The following is a 15790-nucleotide window of genomic DNA, read 5'->3' on the forward strand; positions in this document are numbered from 1 at the left end:
CAATGCCCAGGCATGGCTGCATATGGGACCCCTGATAGCCATAAATAGTAGCTGTAGTAATCTCATTTGACAGATGAGGAATCTGAGGCTCAGAGGGTTAAGTAACTTTTCTGAGGCCACAGAGCTGGCAGACCATGGTTCACATCCCACATTTCCCCTCACAGAGGCCATTTCCTTCCCAACGTGCTGCTGGGAGGCCCATCTGGATGCACAAGGGGGTGGGCTGAGGAGCGACTGGCCCACCCTACTTCACGCAGACCCCAGCCAAACCCTCGCTCCTGGCCCATTACAAATGGAGACCGTGATAAGGACAATTAAAAAGCTGAGGCAGAAGGAAGGCTTATTAGTGAAAGGAAAGTGAGAATTGTTTAGCTCAGAGAAGGGAAACCTGGGGCAGAGGGGGTGCTGCTGGTGGTGGGGTTTCAGGGGCGATCTGTGTGGAGTCCTGAGTTAGCCATGTGGACCGCCGCCTCTGTCCTGGGGCTTTGCCAGGTTGCTCAAGAAAGTCCTTTCAGCGGAACGTGTGGTTTGCTTGGAAAACTGTTGCCTGAGACCGAGTCCCATCCTGCCCCTTCCTGCTTATTGCTGAGGGGTAAGTGGTGCCCTTCTCGTTATTTTCAGCATCATTTGCATCAATCTGCATGCATTATGAATCCTTCTGAATTCTTTCACCTGTTTAAATTTAGCCAAATTATTATATTTTATATGTTGTTTCCTCCTGACATGGTTTTCCCCTCCCTAAGCCATCTTTCTTATTTCTCCCACCTCCAACCCGATCTGCATGTCAGCCTCATCCAGGTCTTGACCTCGTGCTGGGTAATGGGGTGGGATGGAAAGAGCCCTCTACTGTGTGACTTGCGGCAACTTGCTTAACCTCTCTGAACCTTGCTTTCACCCCAAGGAGAAAAATGAGGACAAGCACCCTGCCCTCCTGGGGATAAGAAGTGCATTTGGAAGATGACAAACTGATGGCAAGTGCAGGGTAGGGCTTGGGGCTAGGAATCTGCTCTGTAGATTCCAAAGCAGGCAGAGGGCTTGATGAGCAGGTGTCAACAGCCGAGTTTGCTTTCTTGTGTGATGGCCTCGGCCCCACAGTTTAACCTGGACTGTGGACTTGCTGAAATCCCTGGGGAGCAGACAGCTGCCTGTCCGGACTAACTGCAGGGGCCCTGGGAGGCAGTGCCTCCTTCACCAGCCCTCTGAGGGCTGAAACCCCACCACGGAGCTCACTCCTCTGCAAGCTCCCAGCTGCCACTACAAGGCGATCGCCTCTGGAGCAGGAGGTGCCACAGTGAAGAAAGCGGGGCTCGAAGGCAGCCAGACCTGGAAGCAAACGCAAGCTGTGACTCAGGGCCAGGACTAGGCACCTCCCTGGTGCCAACCCTGTCTGTGCTCAAGGGACCTCGAGGGCCAATGCCTCCTCAGATTTTGTGTCCAAGGCACCTTGCTTACCCTCGCCCTGGCCCGGGGTTTTCCAGTGCTACTGTGTGGCCTTGGGTAAGTTATTTACCCTCGCTGATCTCCAGTTTCCTCATCTATATAAGGGCGATAATAAGGATTGTTGTGAGATTTAAATGAGATAATGCCTGTGAGGGGCCTAACTCAGTGCCTGGAGGGCATAGCCAGGGAGGGACAAACAGCAGCTTCTGCTCTGATGTAGCCATGGCTGAGCCTGTCCACACCTCTCCGGGGGGTGACTTCTGGGAGGCAGAGAGTGAAGGAGCCCCTGATTTCTAGAGAGCAATGGGAGAGCAGGGTGTGGCCAAGGGGTCAGGGGTCAAGGCTGTTCACTGTAGAGAGCCAGGGCACAGGCCAGCCTTGGCCCCTCTGAAGACCCCCGACCCTACGAATGGTGCCACACAAACTTGTGTGGGAGCGATAGCCTCAGCTGGAGTCTCAGAAGTTTCTCCCCACCCCTGTGCTCAGTTTATTTTTGATGGTTGACAAACGACAAATTAATTTACCTGCCACTCAAATGCGGACTCTGACTCGCAGCCATTCCAATTTCCTGGAAATTATAAGATACTGTTCTCAACAAGCTGAGGCTGTGTTTTTCCCCTCAGCTAAGTCCATGGCCCCCGGTCAAAATGGATGTTTATTAGGTTTGTGTTTTGTGTTATTGACTGTGAGCTATTGTTACCTGCTGTAATTGAGTTGTGAATCTTTTTAAAATAAAGAATTAGCAGCAAATCAAAGCGGCTGCCTGCTGGATGCTGAAACAAGAGCACAGCTGGCTGTAGCGCGAAGGCTGCGTGGACTCCACACCCTGAGGGGAGCTGGGTGGGGTGGGGGGGAGGAGGGAGTGGACCCCACTTGAATGAGCATGGAGCACCTCAGTCTCTCCTGCACCCCACTCTGGGCTCCACTGCTAATTTCCAGTGGGGCCTTGGGCAGGCCCTTTCCCTCCTCTGAGTCTCCAGTTTCTTCCTCTGGGAATCAGGATGGAAGACCTGTCCTGCCTGTCCTCGCCCACAGGAGGCCAGTGAGTGTGCGCAGAGCGAGCGGGTCGGTGGGAAATGCCTCTCAGGTGTAGTCAGATGACCCGGACCGGTCATTTGAGCCACCAGGAGACACCCTTGGGGTCAGCGGTGAAGGTCAATTGTTAAGGTACCTGCTCCTCGATGTTCAGTTCTAGTCCAGATGGCACCCGTGAGCAAGGTGTGCTTCTTCCCTATGGCCCACCAGACCAGGGCAGCCCTATGCCCAGGAATATCCGAGCGGGAGGAGATCTCAGCGACTCTCTACAACCCAGCCTCCTCCAGATGGGCTGAGCCTGAAAACACTTGCTCAGAGGGGGAAGCACACTTTCAAGGTCACACTCCAAGCCTACACAGTGAGACGCTCCAAGAGTGGGCACAGCCACCTGCGCTTTAACCAGCCCTCCGTCATTCCGATGCCCACTCGACGATGGGCACCACTGGTCTAAGCTCTACCAGTAGCTCTGCTTAATGACCGCACAGTGGCCCAGGAGCCATCAGCCTCCTTCCAGCCTGGCCTTGCTCTAAGGGCTATTTGCATATTTATAACATCATTCATGGGCCAAACAAAATTATCAACTTAAAAATGAGCCTGCTACATTTGGTCAAACCTTTAATTAATGCCTAATGCCTTGGCAGGGCCAGACCCAATGATTCCGATGGCCTTATATGGCCTGTGGGCCAGACGTTCCCCACCCCAGCTCTAGGGAATACTGTGGGCTTGGGGTTGGACACGGACAGAGCTGAACAGCTACTTCCCTTGAGAACAGTGAAGTCCCGGGAAAGGAGGCGCAAGGCTAACAACGTGGTCCTTCATGTGCATCGCACTTGTGTTTCCCAGATGTTTGTACATGCACTGCCTCATTGGAACAGCACCAAGTGCGATTCAAGAATAGAAATAATTATAATTGCGAATAATAAGGATAAAGAATGTTCTGAAGCCGGCTCACACATGCCTATCATCTCCACAAATAGTCTGTGGGCCCCTGGAGGATAGAGGACGCATCTTCCCTGCTGCCCCATTCCATCATCTCAAATCTCCCCTTCTGCAGTCCTTACGAAAGGTCAGAGTCTGTGGCCTCTGAACTTTGGTGTGCCACCCAGGCACCCGGGGACATGCACCCACAGACAGGACCCCAGTCCTCTGCCCCTCGGCTTCCCCCTCTCCCCCATACGCACCTGTAGGTGTCGGTGGCTGGCACCTTCCAGGTCTGGATGCCCTTGAGGGGGCCCTCGCTCCCCACCACCACGCTCAGGTTGGTGTTCCGGTAGGCATTGTTGCACTGGGCCTGCGTGGGGCCGTGGGGCCCACTGGCCCCACACGTGGTAAATAGCCAGTGAACTGTGACACAAGAAGAAAGACAATCACTCACGTGGCCTGACCCTCCCTCCTCTGTGGGGCCTCTCTGGCTGCCTCTGAGCTGTGTGCTCCATGGCACTAACATGGCACCAAGATCAGGGCAAGAGACACCGCTCGGCACTCAACCTGGAAACTGCTGTTGGGGTCAACTATGTGCCAGGCCCTGGGTCAGGTAGATGGAGCGGACGTGGACCCTGGCATTAGGAAGCTCTGAGCCTACTAAGGGAGACCAAAAAGGAGGCAACCAGCTACAACATAGAGCAGTAAAATGATACCATGAGAGAAGGTCCGTTTCAGGGGAGACAGGTGCAGGCCGAGGCTGCACCCTCTCCCGGTGACTCATCAAGTCCAGCGCAGTGCCAGGCAAACAACAGGCATGTAACCTGTGCAGTCGTGACTATATCTAACCTGTCCCCAGGACTTCGCATCTTCATGTAGGATCCTCTTAGTGTGGAGAAGATCGAAAGAGTAACCTGGACACAGTCAGCTCCATGACCCCTCACTGGCCTGGGGACCCAGGACCGTGGGATTAGGAAGACCTGTCCTTCCGGCTGGCCTCCTTATTCTGGCCTCCTTATTCGTAACCACTGGGGTTTAGAACTGCAATAAGCAGCTCTCGGGCTCTCGATGAAACAGTGGAAATAATAGGGAAGCAGGTCACATTTGGGGGTTTTGGGGTCACATTGTTTTTGGTGCCTGCCTTCTTTTTCCAAGCCCCTCGCCACTGCCTGGGATCTGTCATCACCTGGAGCACCCCATGTCCTTAGATGACCTTTGGGGCGTCTCTGGAACACTCAGCACACCCCACCCCTCCACCGCCCCTGGGCCGTCTCCTTTCACACTTTCTGTCTGTGAGTCAGATTTCATGTTGGCCGGAATTCTAACATTTTTATAACCTATAAGGACTTGAAAATACCATGTTCTTGATACACTGCTTTGACTTCAAATACAAAAATGTCACTATAAGATTAAAGAAATTACTTCCCTTTTAAGAGATTAAGTCGAATTCTACCTATAGGAAATTATGGAAAGATTAATTTGGGCATATATAGCTTTGTTCACCAAAACGTTAAAGTGAAATTTTTTGGAAAACTTTCAAATAACTTAATGATGCAAAAATGAAAGATTAATTTGGGCTACTAACTACAAGCGATCAGATTGGGCTCACAGGGGCAGTGTTGATCATCTGAAACCTGGGCCAGGTGTGGTGGGCTCCGTGACACTGCCCTGGCCCCAGGTCTGGAGACAAAAGAGGCCTACAGCTGCCCAACACTTTTCCAGACTTCATTGTTTTTCAAATGAAGATGTTGATTTCTATCTGGTTTCTGAAGGTTGTTTCAAGGGCAAGAAGTTGATGAATTCTTTGGTGTGAATGGCTGAATGTTAATTCTCTGATCTATTTGTATTATAAAGGGATAACCTGTTAATTCAAGGTTGTAACTCTTTACTAAAGGCACTTTAGCAGAAGGGCTCTCTTGCCCAAATACGTGGGCTGCGCCTGGGGTGGAGGTGGGGGTGCGTTGGGAGGTTGAGACCTGGGGGAGTGGGCTGTTTGAAATGGAAAGGACACAGGCTTTGAAATCGGCAAGGACACCTGGGTTTGGGGGTAGTCTCATCACTTACTGACTGTGGGACCTAGATGAGTTCCTTCATCTGTATAAGGGGCTGGACTGGCATTAGAATGAAAGGAAGCAAGGGGTATGAAAGGTCATTGTAAAGTTCAAAACTCTAAAAATGTGAGTTGTGTCAATGACTCCTGCCTACACCCAAGGCTGGTGCTGTTGTTACGAATAGGAAATATGGCAATGGGAGTGTCTGTGAATGCTAATAGATCTCTGCCAGCAGCTCCCAGGAATTTAAATTAGTGAGTTGGGATGAGGATAGGTGCAGGGAGTTGAGAAATCTACTCCCCCCATCATCTCTAGTCTATTCTGCAGGACCAGTCTATACCTACAGCAAGGAGCCCGGGTTTGGAGACAACCTCAGCCTCATCAATCTGGGTAGAGGCATAAGACAAGTGTGATACAATAGGGTGCCCCAAAATGTATACACACACTTTAAATGCTTACAAGGGCAGTGTTTATTAAAATACATTTCATTTCCAAAATTGAGCTATCAGCTTTTAAAGTGTGTATACATTTTTTGGGACTAACATAACATAACATAACATAACAACATAAATATTTTCCCTTATGTGTGTGCTGAGGAAGAGAGCTAAAGGTGTGGGCTTGGCACCCTACCCTAATAATACCTACTACTTAGACTTCCAGTTGGCATTATAGTATGACCTAAGCAAAGTGCAACATTTGGCATTAGAGAGGATCAAATGGCCGCCGGGAGGAGCCTGGATTGGAGGCAGGGAAGGAAGGAAGGCTGGCGCTGTCCTCTTTTCTTACTTTGAAAACAAAACAAAAAACTATTGTGTTAAAACTCATTTACGGAGTTTTATCTTGTTCTTACTTATCATTTATCTTGTTCTTTTACCACACACTGGAAGCCTAGTTTAATATTCACTCACATCTAAATTGTATAAAGAACCCACAAACATCAAAATACTGATTGGTTATTAGACATTTGAGCAAAGAAAAATCCATTAAGCACTGGGTTTCATTTTAAGTATATTGCAGAACCCTCTAAGAAGAAACAAATCAATTAGTAATACACAGCACAATGCTGAAAAACCATGGGATAGACAGCGATTGTACTGGTTTTATTACTGTTGTTAAGCCATCTTGTCTGCTCAACTGAATGCAAAGAAATAAAGCACGATACAAAAGAAAATAAGTTCTCAACTACGGCTGTTAATCGCAATAATGAGGATCTGCCTCATGCTGAAGGCCTAGGTGGTTGTATCACAGAAGAGCACTCAATGGCTCATAAGGAACTTTTGTACCATTTAAAAAAAAATCTTCACCGAAGACATTTTTTTCCACTGATTTTCAGAGAGAGTGGAAGAGAGAGGGAAAGACAGAGAGAAACACTGATGTGAGAGAAACACATCAATTGGTTGCCTCTTGCATGCTCGCCTACTAGGGCCCAGGCCGGGGAGAAGCCTGCAACCTAAGTATGTGCCATTGACTGGAATCTAACCCAGGACCCTTCGGTCTGCAGGCTGATGCTCTATCCACTGAGCCAAACCGGCTAGGGCCCTTTTGTACCATTTTGATTCTGGTCCTTGGAACTGAAATTTACCCTTATCTGTTGACTGGGCTGAACTTCATGGAACCTGTGGTATATCGAACCATTTTGATCACCATCATAGATCCCATTACATCAAACCAGGATTAAATTCATCATCCATAATATATACAGTACCATTCTTTATTGTAAATTGGAAAATTTGAATACGTAATGAAAATGAATAAATTATGCTCCTTATTAGGGTGAAGTAAAAATAATGTACATATTGTAGCCATTAGGAGGTTAAAACATTTCTACCATCTGTCTCAACTCTTTAAACAGTGGAGCAGTGCTCCTTCTAGATATACAATCAATGCCCGATGATTGCTTTTTTTTTTTGATGTTCGCAGTTGTAGAAGCTTAATGCCTAGGCCCATGTATTTATTGGGAGCTGCAAAATAATGATACTCAAATTATACCTTTTCTTCTTATTTATCAGTTGGAACACATTTATAAAGCGATGCTTCCTCTTATCTACTATTTGGTTACCCATGCAGGATAAATGCTCAATTCTTTCTCCTTATTATAGTTTTCAAGGTAATGAATTAGTTATTTATCATCCTCTAAAGTTGACCAATTAGTTGTGTATACATGATATAAATTCTTGAATTTAAACATATTTTTTAGTTCTAATTGACCCCTATTATCCTTTAGAAGCTCAGAATGTCACATTTTTGATCAGTGGTGAGCCTCCCGAGCTCTTTTGCTTTCTTGCTATCTGGTACAACAAAATGTGCCTTCCCGAGACCTGGGTTCAGCCATTTTCTCCAAAGTCTTTGTTTCTTTGGGGAAAGGTATTTTAATTACACACCTTGAAGGCTATAGACACTTATTGCTACTGGTTGGTGTCTAGGGTTCTTTAGTGACAGAGCTAGGCAATATCTGTGTGTGTACATATGTATATCAGTATAAACATACACATATATGAAGTACACACACGGATATGACAAAATACCTCATGAGCTCACACTGATACTTTCTTTTTTTATTACTATTTTTTTCTTTATTGATTAAGGTATTACATATGTGTTGTTATCCCCCCTTACCCCCCTCAACCCTCCCCCCAGCTCATGTACTCACCCCCCTGGTGTCTATGTCCATTGGTTATGCTTATATGCATGCATACAAGTCCTTTGATTGATCTCTCCCCCTTACCGCCACCCTCCCCTGCCTTCCCTCTGAGGTTTGACGGTCTGATTGATGCTTCTCTGTCTCTGGATCTGTTTTTGTTCATCAGTTTATGTTGCTCATTATATTCCACAAATGAGTGAGATCATGTGATATTTATCTTTCTCTGACTGACTTATTTCGCTTAGCATAAAGCTCTCAGGTCCATCCATGCTGTTGCAAATGGTAGGAGTTCCTTCCTTTTTACAGCAGCATAGTATTCCATTGTCACACTGATACTTTCAATTCAAATTCAGGATTACAGAGTTTTAATCTCTTCTATATTAATCCATATTTCTTTTTTCCACACTGAGAATCTTGGTTCTTAGGAACATTCTAATAGAATTAAAACATTTTATAATTACTCATTTGCTTTTTTTTTCTTTATACTATTTTTATTTTATTTTACATTATGCATGGGTTTAACACTTACAACACAGCCCAGTTCAGACTATTCACATTTCAGGTGCTCAATATGACTTGCATGTGACTACCAAAAAGACAAAACCAAATTAGACAAACCACCCATCTACATGGGAAACTCATTTACTTTTTCCATCATTAAGCACACAATAGTATCAGAGTAGTAACACTACCACAATACCATCATCAATATAAAAACCGAGACCTGTTAAAATTTTTAAAATATATGTGCTCTCCATTCTCCTATATTCCTTGAAGTTGTATTCTACCTACACTGTTTGGGCATATTGCGATTACACATAGTACTCTTTCCTCTTTAGTCCTTAGTCTTACTTCTGTAAATACTATGTGTTTAATGCTTACATCAGTCATGCGGATGTATCTCCAGGCATTTTGGTTGTCTGAAGCTTGTTTTCAAGTAGATTCTTTAGGATTCATGGGAGGAATACTCTTTGAGTTTTTGGATGTTGATAAAATTCTTTACCCTTGAGTATATTATATGTGCTACTCTGTTTTCTTCATGCTGTTACTGCCATCACCGCTATATTCCCAGAATCCCTGAAAAAAATCTTAATGTAGGAATTACTTGAGGTCATTTGCTATGATTAACCCCTTTATACCATCTATCTGGTCAGTTCCTCGCCTGCACTCCAATTCCTGGGGCTGTAGGGTTTTTCAGATTTCACCTCATTGGCATCGCCAATGACCATGGCCTAGAAGCTGCTGCTACATCATGCAGCTCACTAAGTAGAATTTAACTCTTTCTTCATAGTGCCTCCCAGACTTAGCTAGCTGTTCTGTTTGGCCCTTCACTAAATGGCTTCAGATATAAATATTTTATACTGACTCACTTTCTTCTCTCTCTACTGTCAGATATAGTTTCTTAGTGTCCATGCTGATGTTTTCTTATGTTTAATCTATTTTATACCCAATGTTGGGTGAGGGTGTGAAAGTGGCCCTAAACCTCTCTTGTGTATCAGGCTGAGGGGCAGCTAAATGCAGGAGCCTTTATTTAATAGTTTTGGAATGCCTTTATATTTTGAAACTTGTATTTGGTGGATGGTAGAAGGCACGGGAAGTGTAATCTCAGATAAAAGGATGCTACAATGGCTGTGAGCAAACAGGGCTGGGAATCTGTGGACCATTCAAGTTCAAGGTGTTTAGTTACAGTGCATTTATGTAGCACCTCCATCCTCCAGTAAGTTTAGCTTTTTACAACTGTTAGGTCAGTAGATAGGAAAGGGGGAAGAATGATTACTTGTGTCTCATCAGGTAGGCAATAGTGTAGAAAGGTGGCCAAGTGGCCTGCGGTTACAGAGAAAACCTGAGGCTGAGGTGGGCACGTGGGCTCGTGCAGTTACATGTTCAGCAGCACCGTTTTTAGTTGATTCATTTTCCATGTTGTTCTAGTTATTCCGACTGACTGTTTGCATGTACTTGCATACACACACACACCCGTTCATTTGTGCAAAGCTTTCTGGTGGTTTCTCTCTTGGGGTGTCTTTTGATGAGAAGTTAGCAGGTGGTAACATCAGTAATTGTAACACTAGCCCTGTCTTTTGTACTGGCTGTGCTCACACACATGATCTTTTCTCCCTCTGACATCATTGGCTCCTTTGCTCTCACACAGTTCCTCTAGACCAGTGGTTCTCAACCTTCCTAATGCCGCGACCTTTTAATACAGTTCCTCACGTTGTGGTGACCCCCAACCATAAAATTATTTTCGTTGCTACTTCATAACTGTAATTTTGCTACTGTTATGAATCGTAATGTACATATCTGATATGCAGGATGTATTTTCATTGTTACAAATTGAACATAATTAAAGCATAGTGATTAATCACAAAAACAATATGTAATTATATATGTGTTTTCCGATGGTCTTAGGCGACCCCTGTGAAAGGGTCGTTCGATCCCCAAAGGGGTCGCGACCCACAGGTTGAGAACCGCTGCTCTAGACCCGTGATGGCGAACCTTTTGAGCTCGGCGTGTCAGCATTTTGAAAAACCCTAACTTAACTCTGGTGCCGTGTCACATATAGAAATTTTTTGATATTTGCAACCATCGTAAAACAAAGACTTATATTTTTGATATTTATTTTACATATTTAAATGCCATTTGACAAAGAAAAATCAACCAAAAAAGTGAGTTCGCGGGTCACCTCTGACACGTGTGTCATGGGTTCGCCATCACTGCTCTAGATGGACAGGATGCCTGAGAATGCTGAGGTCTCCCAGGAATAAAGGCCAGAGGCCCAGGGTCCTCTCTGCTGGGAGGCAGACATTGTTTCACTGAGAGGAACCTCCCAGTGAGTGAGCTCCCTAACAACAGGGCAGCAAGTCAGGGCTGTTGAGATAAAAGCTGCTTTCAGAACTGAATTACCCTAAACAGCTCTGACACCGGCAATCGGAGGGAGTTTCTAATGGCGCCTGGGATGGCTGCTGTGCTGTGCTCTTACCCACCCCTGCTCCCTGAGGGAACGTCAGTAACACGTGAGAGAAGAGAAAGGTCACAGGGAAAAACACTATCCTGAAAGCAGAACTGTCAAAATTAAGTTAAGGGACGCCTTGGGGCTAATTTGGTTATCCCCACGTTGGCTTCAGGCCAGAGCTGTGTTAAGTAGGTGATATTGAGATGGGTGCTGCGGACTCACCCATCTGGTGGTTACAAATAATGGATGTGGTTTGAGAATTAAGTGGGAAAGGGTGGTGGTCCAAATCTGAGCTTTGCCACACTCAGGCCTGAAGCGTCATTGATTTCTGCCTTAATCTGCTCTGTCCTCAGACTGGGGAGAGAAAGCCTTGGTCGAGGGCTTGACCACTGGGCTATATTAGTGGGGTTAGCTCACTCCTGTTGTAAGGTCCCCTGGCTCCTGAGAGAAAGGCAACAGTGTGGGGAGTCAGAACCCCTCACGGCTTCATTCTTAATAGTCCTTGCTTATTGTTTGGTTCTAGGCCACAAAGGGTGAAATCCTTGCAAGGCCTTTGGGACTGTAACACCTCTGGCAGGTGGGCTGACGGAGGTGCAGGAGCCCAAGAGGCCTGGTGATTTGGAGCTAGGAAGAAAGCATGTCCTGGCTCCTGGGTCTGGGGCCCAGACCCTCTAAGATAAACTGGAGAACAGGGACACGTGAAAGAGGGAAATCCAAATGTCAAGAACAGAAAGAAAAGTAGTGGGCGGAGCAAGTAGGACCACACTAGCACACACTCATATTTGGACACCCACACCCACGTTACTGAAACCCAAGGAGCCCCCAGTCTATAAGAAAATGCTTGAATCCTGCTCCTCAGCAGTGTGGACACTCCACTGACCCAATGGCTGATGGAACTGATCAGTTGATTGACTGAATGGATTCGTTACTAGAATGAAAGTCATAAAGCCAGTTGAGGGAAAAGAAATAGTCCTATTTTCCAGGGAGCTATTCTGGAGAGTTTTTATGATTCTTTGTTAGAATGCTGGTTAAGCTTGAGCTATGCCTTATTTTCCTTAGCTGTGAACATTGATCTTGGAAGAGGATCATTCAACCTGTCAGTTATTTAATAAATGATAATTAAATGAATAAAATTTGCTCTCAACAGTTATTATGAAGAAACTGTCGACATTCACTATAAAAACCAAATCAGCCATCCCAGATCCAATGGCCTGGGATTTGTTTGAAAATGTATCTTTCTCCACACACCCTGCCTGCCCTTCCCTCACTGCTTCTCCAGGAACTGCCAACAGCCAAGTGAGCGTGGAGGGATGACTCTTTCCCGCTCGAGCTTTCAGATGAGAACCAGCCCTGGCTAACACCTAATTGTAACCTTCTGAGAAATTATGAAGCAGAGGACTCAGCTGAGCTATTGCTCGTTTCCTGACCCACAGAAACTAGTATAATTAATGTGTGTGATTTTAAGCCACCACATTTATGGTCATTTATTATGAAGCAATAGATAACTATCCAGTCACCCCAAAGCCCTGGCCCAGCAGCCAGTACTTTCTTTGGCCTCCTCATTTGTGTAAGCACCCAGCGTGGAGGGCACTGGCTGGGCCAGGTCCTTCCCAGGGCCCTCTCTCTCTTCCCTGACTCAGTAATGGCTACGGTAATGCCACCTCTCATTGCTTTTCCTCTTCCCAGTGAAGGAGCGAGTGGGAAGAATCCCCTTTTGTGCCCTAGAATTAGCATTTCAGCCTTTCACCTCCTAGTTCCCCTGTCCAGCTCCAGGCCTAGATGAATTTAAACAAAATGACAGCTGCTCAGGACACTGAAGCTTTGCTGTAACAAGCAGAGAGAGTTAACAGGCTTCCAGGGGAGGCAGCGTGGTTTTGAGGCAGGAACAGCAAGTCTGGGAGGATGATAATTAAAAGGGGACTTCCCAAATAATAAGCGCTTGCACCTATGGATGAGGACAGTGGGTGGGGAGTGAGGGCGGAGGGTGGGGCGGGAACTGGAAGGAGGGGAGTTATGGGGGGGGGGAAGAGGAACAAATGTAATCTGAACAATAAAAATTTAATTAAAAAAAAAAAGGGGACTTCCCAAATAATAAGCGTTTAATGCACTTGCACTGATGGTCTTGAAGCTAAATGCTCTTAATCAAGGCGTGCAGAGACCAGAGTTCCTGGACCATTTGTTGTCTCCCACTTATGTCACCTTTCACTGAACCAAAGGGGGAAAACATGTTTTCTCAGGCCAGCCAGGCGAGAGGATGACAGAATCCTCTCCGTGGCTAAGAGGAGCCAGGGCGTGGTGTTAAGCTGTTTGATCTTCATTTGCCATAACTCCCACACTAGTCTATAGTGTTAGATTAGAGGTTTGTGAGGTGTTTTGGAGCCTGTCAGAGCTGGATAATGCTACACTATTTCTCCAGTGGGGCCCAGGGTCAGGCAGTTCTAATGTAACACTATTGATTCCTGGCTTTCTCAAAGGATACTGGATTTCTTTTAAAGAAGGATGATCAGTTCAGGATAATTTGCAAAGCATCCATCTTGGATGAGATCTTGTCACCCTCCAGGGGAGGATAAAGTCAGAGCCATGGAGTGGGGTCCTGTCCTAACTCCGTGTGTGTGTGTGTGATTGGAAATTGGAATGGGAACCATCTTTCTTGTGCTGGGAGAGCAGTGGCTTCATCTCGGGCTTATGTGAGCCCAGCTCTGGGTGGCACAGTTTCCAGGAGGGACACTTGGACTCATTCCCAGCGACAGGCCCCAGAGCTTGGCACAGAGCAGGCACACAGCACATGCTGGTGAAAATAAACTCAGCTCTCTCTCTCTCTCTCTCTCTCTCTCTCTCTCTCCATATATATATATTTTAGAATTGGGATTCAGGAAATTGTGAAAACATCAACTAGAAAGCAATGATATCTTCTGCAGTGAACACTGAGGCAAATCTCCTGACTGGAAAGAGGAAAAAGTGGATCTGGAAGCAGCAAAGCTTCTCCTTTGTACTGTGGCCAGCGACAGGCAGCAAGGGGATGGCTCCTAGGGGGCGTGGAGTTAGGGCGGGAAGACTTTGGAGTGAGCTGGTCCCTGGCTTTGCAGTTTACTGGTGGGGCAAGTCCCAAAGCCTTTCTGATTCGGTTTCTTCAGTTCTGCACTGGGGAAAATAATCGTGGCTCACATAAGCCCTGGACACATATTCTCTCACGTGATCCTTTCATCACACCTATGGGATGTGAACACCATGTTTTAAGGTGGGGAAACAAAGACTCAGAAAGGAGAAGGGAGTGACTTACAGCACGTGGCACAGCTGGGACTTGAACAAAGGCAGTCAGTGCTCTAAAAGCTGTGCCTGCTGCTTCTGAAGGGGAGTGCGGGGGGCGGGGGGGGGGGCGCGGTTGGAGGGATCAATGAGATATGCTGGATGTGCTTAGTCACTGTGGGCAGGTGAAAAGAGGCAGCCTGCAGGGAACATTCACCTGGGAAGCTCTGCTGCGGGCGGCACTCTGCCGGGGAGCCTCCAGTTCTAACCCGCCACCTGTGGACATGCAACAGAGCAGCCCCTGCGCCTCGGTGTTGGCCACCCGTTAAGGAGGTGGACTGGCTCTCCCGCATGCAAAGCTGCTTGCACTGGACAAGACTCCTTAACGTCAGTAATGGGGATCATGAATCCGAATTAGTTCCACGCCAGCTCTCTTCCTGGAGCGTTTGGGGGAGAGAGGCGCAGCGAAATAAAGAGTGACATCCTAATTAGGAGGGCGCACCTGCTGCAGTGACTGGGCACCCAGGAACCTTGTTAAGGCTGGTGCTTCCTGCGTCATCACTAGTTTGCTATAAATAGACGAGAATCTAAAATTAGTAAAACAGGAGAGAACATGAGGCTCTCAGTGCAATAGCAGGCCAGCTGAGCAGGAAAACGGTCAGCGCCTAACAGTTTCCAGGAGTTGTATCTGTGGCCCACGCCTGCCGAGCTCTTCGAGTTGCCACACCCAGTAGAATGGGTGCTGACCGAGTGCGGGCCACGTGCACCAGTGAAGGCTGGAGCCACAGAGGGCCGCCAATTTGCTGCAGTGATCAGCTCTCTTGCCTGTGCGTGGTGCATTGTGTGCCTAGAGCACTGTTTTGAATATTAGAGAAGATGCAGATGTGCTCTGTTTAACCAAAAACTGACATTAGAAACAGGAGTTTGAGAGATGGGAGATTCCTCTAGGAGACCTTTTCAACAGTGGGATTCTTTTAAATCAGGGGTGGGGAACGTCCAGCCAACAGGCTGTATAAGGCCCACAAAGTCATTTGGTCTGACCCTGCCAAGGCATTAGGGGTGAGTTAATTAAATGTTTGACCAAATACAGCAGCTAACTTTTAAGCTGATACTTTTGTATGGCCCGTGAATGATGTTATAAATAGCCAAATGGCCCTTGGCAGAAAAAAGGTTCCCCACCCCTGCTTTAAAATGTATCACCACTGTATCCTTCCAAATGTTATTTGGCTTAGGAGATTTTAGTTTTCTATGCGATATTAAAGCCATCCTTTAGCCTTTTATATCAGTTGTAAAATTTAGGGCAAAGTTACTTAATCTCTGTGGGCCTCGGTTACCTCATCTGTAAAAGGAGGATCATATAGTACCAGTAACTGAGAGACCGCATATGAGAGAGCCCACCGCAGCTGCTGGTGGCCTGGCTGGGCCTGCAGGGCCTGAGCGGAGAAGGCTGCGCTGGAACGAAGACCCCAGTGCGTGAAAGGCCAGGCTCTGAGCAAGGGGCTGGCC

The 15790-nt window shown here is 46.8% G+C and overlaps 1 protein-coding gene across 1 annotated transcript in view; it reads right to left on the reverse strand.

Moving 5' to 3' along the window:
• The window catches only part of ALK (ALK receptor tyrosine kinase), a 67609-nt gene that overhangs the window by 32196 nt on the left and 19623 nt on the right, over window positions 1-15790 (reverse strand). Inside the window, exon 4 of the mRNA XM_023758627.1 lies at window positions 3657-3819. Within this exon, the coding sequence (XP_023614395.1) occupies window positions 3657-3819 (163 nt within the window). The remainder of the gene's footprint in view (window positions 1-3656; window positions 3820-15790) is intronic.

The sequence above is a fragment of the Myotis lucifugus genome, unplaced genomic scaffold, assembly GCF_000147115.1.
Source record: "Myotis lucifugus unplaced genomic scaffold, Myoluc2.0 scaffold_134, whole genome shotgun sequence".
NCBI lineage: Eukaryota > Metazoa > Chordata > Mammalia > Chiroptera > Vespertilionidae > Myotis > Myotis lucifugus.